General features: G+C 37.1%; 1 protein-coding gene across 1 annotated transcript; it reads left to right on the top strand.

Annotated features, from left to right (window-relative positions):
* The first annotated feature begins 1,373 nt into the window (after positions 1-1,373).
* On the top strand, positions 1,374-9,233 carry TMEM221 (transmembrane protein 221). The gene is made up of 3 exons (XM_072404609.1): positions 1,374-2,401; positions 6,289-6,374; positions 7,359-9,233. Exons 1-3 carry the CDS (start codon positions 2,115-2,117, stop codon positions 7,916-7,918), a joined length of 933 nt encoding a protein of 310 aa, XP_072260710.1. The 5' UTR covers positions 1,374-2,114; the 3' UTR covers positions 7,919-9,233.
* Positions 9,234-9,651: the final 418 nt, after the last annotated feature.

Genomic DNA, 9,651 nt, shown 5'->3' with positions numbered 1-9,651 from the left:
TGTGTCAACATTCAAAAGGCCCGGGACTGCTGAAGAGTACCACCATTGGATGTGAAGTTAGCAACCCCAGCAGACTTAACTGAAGGAGAGTAATTAGACAAATCAGAGTAGACGAAGGCTATGACATGCGGTGACAGGGAGGGCTGTACTAGAGAACTGACCTGTCCAAAGGCATTTTGCAGGTGAATAAATTGTAAGTTATGGAAGGAGAAGCATTTAAAATACCTGATGTGTGTGTGATTGTACCTGCAATTGGTGACAGAGTCTCTTTAACTTGTAAAGCAGCTGACTGAACAACTTTCCCCAGCTTATGGTCATGAATTTTGTAAGTCAACAAGTGGGGTGGAAACTTGATAGAAACACTGTCACCTATGAGACCCACTCATGTTTGGAGGGGTAGTCCAGAAGTGTATTGGGAGCTGTAATATATCATGAAATGTAACAGAAGTCATTTAACAACATTAAAGATTTATAAAATGAAATACCACCGTGCAGGACTAAAAATGACTGAGATCTCTAAATTGCTTAAATGTTTTATTCCTGTAACTGAGCTTTCTGATAAGAATCCAGTGGATCCTTAGCTAGAAGACTTGTTTTATTACTGCACCTGAACATATTAGAGATACTAACCTAAAGCCGTGAATTACAGATTGTGCAGTAACAAGAAAAGCCATAGTATGGGTGACCACCTGTTAAAGACATACTGCCCCTTCATTCCTTATTGATTAATGCATTTTACTTTTACACCATTTTCTGAATTTCAGGCTTTTATGTGAAGAAAGATTCAAATTACAAAGGCAGTGGAGGCACCACATATGGCTGAACTGAGATGTTGCTCCCAATCTGCTTGCACATTCTTCACAATAATGGCTCTCACTTTTTTTGTTTTGTAATTAAGCTCCCTTTGTTAGGATGAACATCTGCTCATAACAGAGTGTGACAAGTGTGTAAGGGGCCAGTACATGGAATGAAAACTCTCAGTGGTGAGTCAGTCAAGTTTCCAAATGAGTAGAAAATTTCAAGAAATATTCAATCACTGTAATAAATGTGACGCTTGGAATTAAAATTTATATATCTTTAATATAATTCCATAAAAAAAATGAAAGGACAGATTCAAATTCTAATTAAATGCAAATGTTTAGTGGACATTTACTCATATTTCCAATTTACCTAAATTACATTTAATTCCTAATGCTACATTGATAATTATCTTTAACTCCAAACTGGCCACATTGACTATTGCCAGGGAGAGAGGTTAAAAAGACGGTTGAAATTCCCGCCCACACCCCTCCTCCCTTGTCCTGTACCAAACAGTTCAAAGATTCCTTCTTTTATCCTCTTGGAAACCCCTCAGTTTCTAAGAGTCAGGGGAACGAGACAATCTTTTCCAGTCTCTCTCTTACTCCACCACTTATTTATATATGTGTGTGTTTTTCCCATAGCTCAAAAAATTATCACAACATTTTGGGAGCCTATGAAGAGGTAAACAGACAGCTTTCAGGGGTAAGACAAAAAATAGATTATAAGGATAGTAAGTGGTCTGTGATATTGATGTTATAGGAGGTGGCGGAGTGGATGAACCTTCTGTGATAGAGAAACTCGATAGGTTCTTTGTTTGGGAGTTCCAAATGATTGTTGTGATGATACTTTACAAACTGTGTGTGTTTTGCTTGTAGAATTTGAAATAATGGTTTGCAGTTGATGTGCAACATTTATGTTTTGCAGCTTTTTTTTAGTAATATTTTATTATTCAGTTAGTTGTATCATTTCATTTGGCACTGATGATTCATAGCTAAGATGTTGAAAAAGCTGTTTTGTGTGCAAAGTAAAAGATGTAGCATATGTTAGAATATGTTCCTGGAGTTAGATGTTTAGGGTATCTTAGTGTACCATTGATTTTGTTATATTGTGTTTTGGTACAGGCAGCAAGCAGAATTCAATAACTTAGGAGTGATTGTATTCGTAAAGGTATCAGGGGAATGGAAATATTGGAGATAATTAAAGAATAGGTAATAGATAGTTACAAAATCAGTGATTTGAATAAATAGTAAGATTTTATCTACTACCCCACTGAAGAGTAAGAGAGAGACAACATAAATACACACAAAGCAATTATGTCTTCCCACTACAGTCACCATTCTATAGTGGCCCTGGCTCTCTTTGGCATTCTGGCTGCCATCATGGCTTCGTTGTCAGTCATGTTAATATTCCAGGTTCAATCTGCAACAAAACAGGGAGAGCTCAATGCTGGGCTAGGCCCAATGGCTGCCCGCATCTTATTACCATCATCAGCGGTACTGGCTGCTCTGTGTCTTGCCCTCAATGCCAGCTGTCTTCTACTGTGTCTTCTTCACTCCTACTTCACTGCCGAGGTGTGCCGTGAGGAACCAGATTCCAGGAGGTAAGTGTAAGCTGCTGAGTGCCTAACAATATATTCTAAAATGCCAAGTACATGTAAACTTCTATTATATTAAAACAGCATACAGTACAGTATTAAGGAATTGTGAGCAAACTATGGGCATTTCAGTAATAGTATATTGTTAGCAAATAGTAAAGGAGTTTTAAAGACTTCAATGACCTCTGTAGCTGCAGAAAATGTGGCACAATTCCTTCCTAAAACTCACAGCAAAAGAACAGAAATTGCTGTGTAAACCAACCCAGCTTACCCTCATCCCATTCCCAGCATTGAGTTAGCAGACCTCAAGCCTTCTAATAAATGATAGATGAGACTGTCCAAGTTTAATTTGTTCCAAGTTCCTATAATTTGTAAAGTCCCTAAACAGATTCAAGTCAAACACTGACTGATGTTTACCTTGCCAACCACTCAATTGGGAGGTAGTTGTTAAGGTACACATCCAGTTTCTAGACAACGTTTACCTTGCCAACAACATTGAAAGTCATCTCTTTGATTGATAAGTAAAATTGAGGAAAATTCATGTTAATATCTGAACAGTGGAGGTTTGCATCAATCCCACCATCACATTAAATTCAAGCCTCATCACTACTCCTCATCTCTAAAATTAAACACAGATCATGTGCTCTGGAGGGGGAATAAGATGAGCTGAGCTCTGGACACTATGGCTTGGATGACTAAGATCACCGTAGATGTAAACTTTGCTATACTTTGTTTTGCTATAATCTTTATGAGGATTATTTGCTCCACAATGACTGCAGTTACAGAGGTAATTTGTGAGCTTGTTTTAAGGAATAATTGATTAGTTTGTTCATAGTTTGGGCACAGGTTCACTTTAAAGAAAATAGGCAAACTAACATTTAATGCATTTTATTTTATTTTTTTTGGAAAATGAAAACTGTATGAATAACATTTCTATACAATGTTTGCTTTCTGCTTCAAATGGAAGTGTGATTTGTAACTGAACTTTCTTTTTCTCTTAGTACAATTAGAGTAAGCATTGGTATTTAATAATAGCAGCCATAATCAAATTTAACTTCACTTGAAAGTATTTTACCAATGAAGAAAATTTGAAACCAACCTCATGAATTCAATACAAGACAGGGAAGTTCTTCTTCCATGGCTATGGCAGCAATTCTGTGCTGGGAGCTGAACTTTCTGATTCCTCACTCTTTCCATACAGTCCTATGAATAATCTATTAGGAGAACATGGACTCTGTGATAATGGTGTCCAAGTCTTTATAAATATACTGTATATGGTTAATGCTCCTATGAGAGTAGGGTGTGGGTCGATTTCTACCTATGTAGTAGCAATGAATTTAAAAGGTCACTCCAATATCATACTGTCAACAAAGACCATTGGATACTTATTAGATCACATCAGGTTGGTAAGTATCAGAAATAAAATATATTATAGCTTTCAACTTTCACAATTAATTTCCTTACAAGATGAGAAACTTCTTTAAGCCAGGAGGAATGTCCAGACTCTGAAGTGTGAATACAAAGTACATAATAATAGTACTTCAGCCAGGGTGGGGGGGGGGGGGGATCTTACCCCCAGCCACATTTATGACTGTGCACAACAGGGGACTAGGAAACTAACAGCCTCTGAACTGTTCATTCCTAAAAGGGTTTCAGTCATTTAGCAAATTCATGTTATCACAGTGATGTTAAGCAGTAACAGAGGTACAAATTTAATATTTGCTTTTCAAGAACATCCTCAATTGGCACTTTGATTTTGTTATTGTTGAAGCTGTTATAATAAAAAAAGCAAATCCCCTTTATTAAGTGTCCTTTCTAAACAAGCATGGCAGATAGTTCAGAAAGTTAGGATTGCAGGATTAGTGATCAATGTTTTTATAGTAACTTAATTTACATGCATTGATTTCACTAAGTCCTAACTATGTGTAATAATAATGGCTTTTTAAAAAACTGATGCCCCTGTATCGGCCAAATCTATGAAAACAATGCCTTGTAACTTTCTATGGACACATGCTGTATGATTCAGCAGTTATTCTTTATCAAAGAATAGAGCCAATAATCCAGGAAAAGCTTCAATTGCTTTATGACTAATAATTCATCTCTTGAATATAGCCGAGCAGTGCTGATTTACTGTTATAACACAGGGTTCATTCTAATAAGTCCTTAAAATCCACTTGTTCAGAAACGCATGATTTCCCAGCACAGTGCACAGGAATCACAACCAACCTTCTCATTAGATGGAGCTCACGTTCCAACCTTACATTTAAAGAGCCTGATCTTTGCCTTCCTCAGTCTCTGCCCCAGATTTCAGATGCCACCCTTTGTTCTAACCAGCTCCTGAAAACAATGACCCAGCATGGAACTTTATCCAGCTTGCTGGGGACCATGTGACTATTAACTCCTAACGGTCAATAGCAGGGTATTGTCCCAACCTGAGTAGCAAATTCTAGGGAGAAATAAAGGAATGCAATCAGTAAGTGTCCTAGCTCACAAAAAAATACTGGCTAATTGGTTGGTTGATTACCTGGTTGGTAAATAGTTATTAATTACATTCTATGCATTATACTAGTTGTTTACAGGTCCCTAATTGCATACTATTTTGTGCATTTAGGATTAAGAAGTGTATTATCAATAATTTAAAATGTGGATATAGGTAAACTTGCTAATAACAGAAATGTTGATTATTAGAGATAATCAGTTTTGGGATATTTCAGAAATCTTTCCATTTTAAAGCATATTGATGTCTTGTAGAGGTGTAGTAACCTACACCGACCAATTAAGACCAGTGCAAAAAAAAAATCCAATCTAGTTAAACTAGAACTCAGAGACAGCAGTGCCTTAGCTAATCTCACACTGCAGATATACAACTAATATACTAGGAAATGCACTGCCATTTTCCAGAAGCAATTAAAAATAAGGGGTATTTTTTTTTTTAGAAATACTGTCAAAAATATACTTTTCTGTATATCCCCTAATAGCAGTGGCTTAGCTATAGACCTATGCTGCCCAATGCGGAACTGGGCCCGGACCAATGTCTGCTGCTAATTGTTTTTTTTTAGTTATATAGGCCTAACAATGCTAATTTTTGACAGGACCCTCACAATTATCGATTTTACTGTCCCTTCTTCACATTAGAACAACCCTTTAAAATATGGATCATCCTTTATACCAGTGCTTCCCCTTCACGTCAGACCTTTTGACATTAGACTCCCCCAAATCCTCTTTTACATCAGTTTCTCCAATATACCAGAATCCCATGTTAATATCAGGCATTCCCAAGACCTCTTCCAGTACGGGCCCCTACCCGAGCTCACCTACTTTCACTTTGCTAGTGGTTCATTGTGGGACATGGAGTTTGCATTGGAGATCTTCTACTACTGTCTTCTTCTGCTGAGTCTTGACAGAAAACATAATTTAAAACCTATCCAAGGAGAAGAGGCGAGAAGTAGAACTTCTCCTATGCCAGCTCTGTGGACAACAGTGAGCGGCCACACAGTGGTCATGTGGAGAAGAATACAAGTCATCAGTAATGAGGGCCTCTGTTACAATTCAGACTTCTGCAATGCATTTTCCTATGTCACTGCTGGAATGTTGGCAAATCTTTACTTTTTGAATATAGAGTAATTTCAGTTCAGTCCAAACCACACAAATACTGGTTTCTGAATATTTTCTAGCATTTGGTAAAGCATAACTACCCCTTGCTGTAAAGTGACACCCCTAACTTGAGAGCTCTAGAATCTGCGTTCCAGATGCCAATCATTTTTTTAACCCAGGCCCAGAAATACTGGGTTTTAGGAGGACTAAAGAGGCAATAAAGCATCTCCATGTTTTATGAAGAAAGCTGTAAATCAGACTGTTCCGACTACTGAAAATGTTATCTCCTGTCTATGTAGGTGTGAATGGTTCCTGCTGGATAACCGTAGTATTCGCCAGTCTGCTGTCTGCCTTTTTTGCCTTGGAATCTCCTTATATTTAACAGGTAATAAAGCAACCTTACAAGATACATATTCTTCTTACACATATATGTTGACAAACTGGGAAATAATTTTAGGAATTAGAGAAGGACTATAAAAAAATAGTGATATTTGTTGCTCTGCTTTCTTTTCTTATCAGCATGTTTCTTGTAAGCACTAAATGATCAGCTGCTTTTACTGCTTATAACTAAGCGAATTGAAACACATTTAAAGCTGTATTAATGAATACAGAACTACAATTGTATGTGTGTATATATAGAGATGAATCTCAATAAATAGAGTATATAGAATATCATCAAAAAGTTCATTTATTTCAGTAATTCAATAAAAAATATATCTATATATTATATAGATTAATTACACACAGAGTGATATATTTCAAGCAGTTGTTTCTTTTTAGTTAGCTGATTTTGGCCGACAGGTAAGGAAACCCCAAAATTCAGTATTTCAGAAAATTAGAATATTACAGAAGATTTTTTAATACAGGAATTTTGGCCTATTGAAAAATATTGCATCAATGCGGCATAAATTGCTTTTGAACGTTTGTGTCAAAAGAGCTCCTCTCTCCACACAGGTCTATAGCAATGCAAAAGCAGCTTGAAATGTAAATGCAGGTCATAAAGAGATTAAATGCACCTGAAAATGAATTCTAAATTATGCATGATGTATCTCAAACTAATGTAAAATTCAAACTGCATTTGATATCTCTGTCCAGGTGACGTAACAAGTGATACTTTTGAGACCGCTTTGAATTTCCCCTTACATTCTGTTACATGGTCACAATATTATCTAGAAAGATCACAAAGGTATCAGTAGCAATCTGACAAAGGTCCTAACCCAGCTATAGCCAACATGTAATTCCATTGTAGACTTTCTAATTTATGACCTAAATGAGAGGGTGTATGTAATCTGGTAGACACACATTATGTATTCAGCATTAATCTGCTGTGTTCTCGATTTACTAATTTCCACATTTGCTCTGTTTTCAGCTCTCTCACTTTACATGCTAATCTTGTTTGAAATTGAAACGGGGATAGCCAGCTCCTGCATCCTCTGTATGGGCTCCATTTTCATGGTTGTCACAGTGGCACACATGTTCAACAAAGCCACACAAGCTTCCTGTAATAACAATGAACACGTCCCCAGTACCCTCTATGAAAATGACTCTGCACATGAGGCAGACCTTAATGACTCCACCCCATCATCGGACATGAACAACGATAAAGAGATGTCACCAATTCGCCCGCGTCAAGAGATCCACAGAGAGTTTTCCTACCCTCAATTTCTGCAGCAGCAGCAACAACAGCAGAAAATGCATCCAATTTCACCACCATTCAACAATATGCCCAACATGATGAAACAATGTGAAAATATGTGCAACAGCACCCGAGATGAGCGGTACAATATTCCTAGAATGCAGCGGACGCTTTCTGTTGAATCTGGCCTTATGCAGCCAAACACCAAGCTCTGGAACGGGGGAACTCAAGAAATGAGAACTATGGTATTAAGAAAACCAGGAGTAGTGGGAAAAGACTCAACATTAGTGTAAATAAGTCACTCAACTACCAAATGGAAAAAGAATTGCATTTTTCCAAAAAAATTACACCTGAAAAGGCATTTTGATACTGGTATTAAATACAAATCTATGTGAAACACATAAAATCATATTCATGGATCTCTTAGAAGTCAGAAAACTGGTTATATCTGTAAATATTGATGTTTTTGAAGACTATTGTCCCACTACTAAAACCACATTATATGGCCAAAATATACACACTTCCCTTAGGTTATTGTACCAAGTGCACCAAGCCAATTCCTTAAAATCATGGACATGTTGGTGTTAAAGGATCTGGAGTGACCTACACCCACTTCTGACCTCAACTCTTGTGCTGGGGTTGCAGTGCATTTACAGTTTCCTCACGCCACGAATTACTGCTTCTTGGGAGATGATACATGGTAGTGTCTCCAAGTAGCAGCTTCACAAGAATGATTAGGAGCAGCAGTGAGCAGTACTAGTACCGCTCAATGCCGTCAACTGTGCAGATACAGGTTCTAACTGTGTGACTGTTTGAGCAGCTTGCGAGGTGCCAGCAGTGGGATCCACACAGAGTAGCATGACCTAGAGGCAGGTCCAAAACAGTCTTTATTACTACCTCTGGGATGGATTGAAACTCTAACCAGGAGCTAGGTCTCTTGTCCTACATCAGCACTCACATAGCCTCAAAAATTATTTTTTCAATTGAATAGCCACAAATTCCCAGACACACTTCTTAAGCTTTTAGATGGTTTCCCAGCAGAGTAAAGGTTGTAAAAAAAAAAAAAAAAAAAAAAGCCCCTCCTAAGATCAGTTCAGTTCTACTTTGAGGCCATAATATGATATATTTTCATTTTCACTCTGCTATTATTACAGATCTATGCATGAGACCTATAAAGATTTTCTCAGGTTATGTTCATGCATTTTGGTTATTCGGACAGCTTTTATTGGAATTGCAAATAACATTCATCTGAATTTAATGAAAGATGCAACAGACAAGACCAATGGATTACACAGGAAAATACTGCAAAATACAGAGGCACTCCTGTTGTGCTAATGTGTCCATTTTTACATTTCTTTATATTTTAAAGCTTACCTAGTAAACCGAAAATGATAAAAGTTCAAATAACTACTGAAAGACGATTTAAGGCAAAAGTATTCAGAAGCCAATGAAAAGTATTTGAAAGGACTTGAAATGGTCAAGTATGAAAATAATTTGAAAAGCATGTGATTTAGTATTTTGAATAAAAAAAGAATAGATATGTTGGAATATTCTGTCATATATTTTATAATGTGCTGTTTCCTTGCTCTCCAGTAAAACCACATGGTGTATAAGGTGGTAATAAGTTTGAGCGTGAACTCCATAATACATTTCAGCACCAACACAAATGTGAACTGATACATTTCTGATCCTTGGCATACTTATAATAACATTTGCTCTACTTTTGAAGTACATAAACTATACATTCACTAGCATCCATTCCTTAAAATATACTAACTAAAACATTTGCCCACTGATTTTAGCCAGACTGTGATGGTGATATATTGCATTTAACAAAGAAAATAATTGCTAATCATGATCCTGCCTGCTTTTGATGCCAGTTCACATACCATTGAGCATTCTGGTGTTCTTTCTGCGGACACCAGTGCCAGTGTTTAATGCTGCTGAGAACCAGACATTTTGGCAGCCCATTACTTAAGAGGGGGTGCACACTTGGAGGGAGGTATACTACCTATTTGCCTCTTTT

This window comes from Pyxicephalus adspersus, chromosome 3, assembly GCF_032062135.1.
Source record: "Pyxicephalus adspersus chromosome 3, UCB_Pads_2.0, whole genome shotgun sequence".
Lineage (NCBI taxonomy): Eukaryota > Metazoa > Chordata > Amphibia > Anura > Pyxicephalidae > Pyxicephalus > Pyxicephalus adspersus.
Note: the sequence above shows the minus strand (reverse complement) of the source record. Positions and strands in the feature narration are given on the sequence as shown.

Coding starts and splice junctions, on each gene's coding strand:
- TMEM221 (XM_072404609.1), top strand. CDS start 2,115: ATGTCTTCCCACTACAGTCACCATTCTATAGTGGCCCTGGCTCTCTTT. Junction 2,402..6,288: donor GAGGAACCAGATTCCAGGAG/GTAAGTGTAAGC, acceptor CTGTCTATGTAG/GTGTGAATGGTTCCTGCTGG. Junction 6,375..7,358: donor AATCTCCTTATATTTAACAG/GTAATAAAGCAA, acceptor CTCTGTTTTCAG/CTCTCTCACTTTACATGCTA.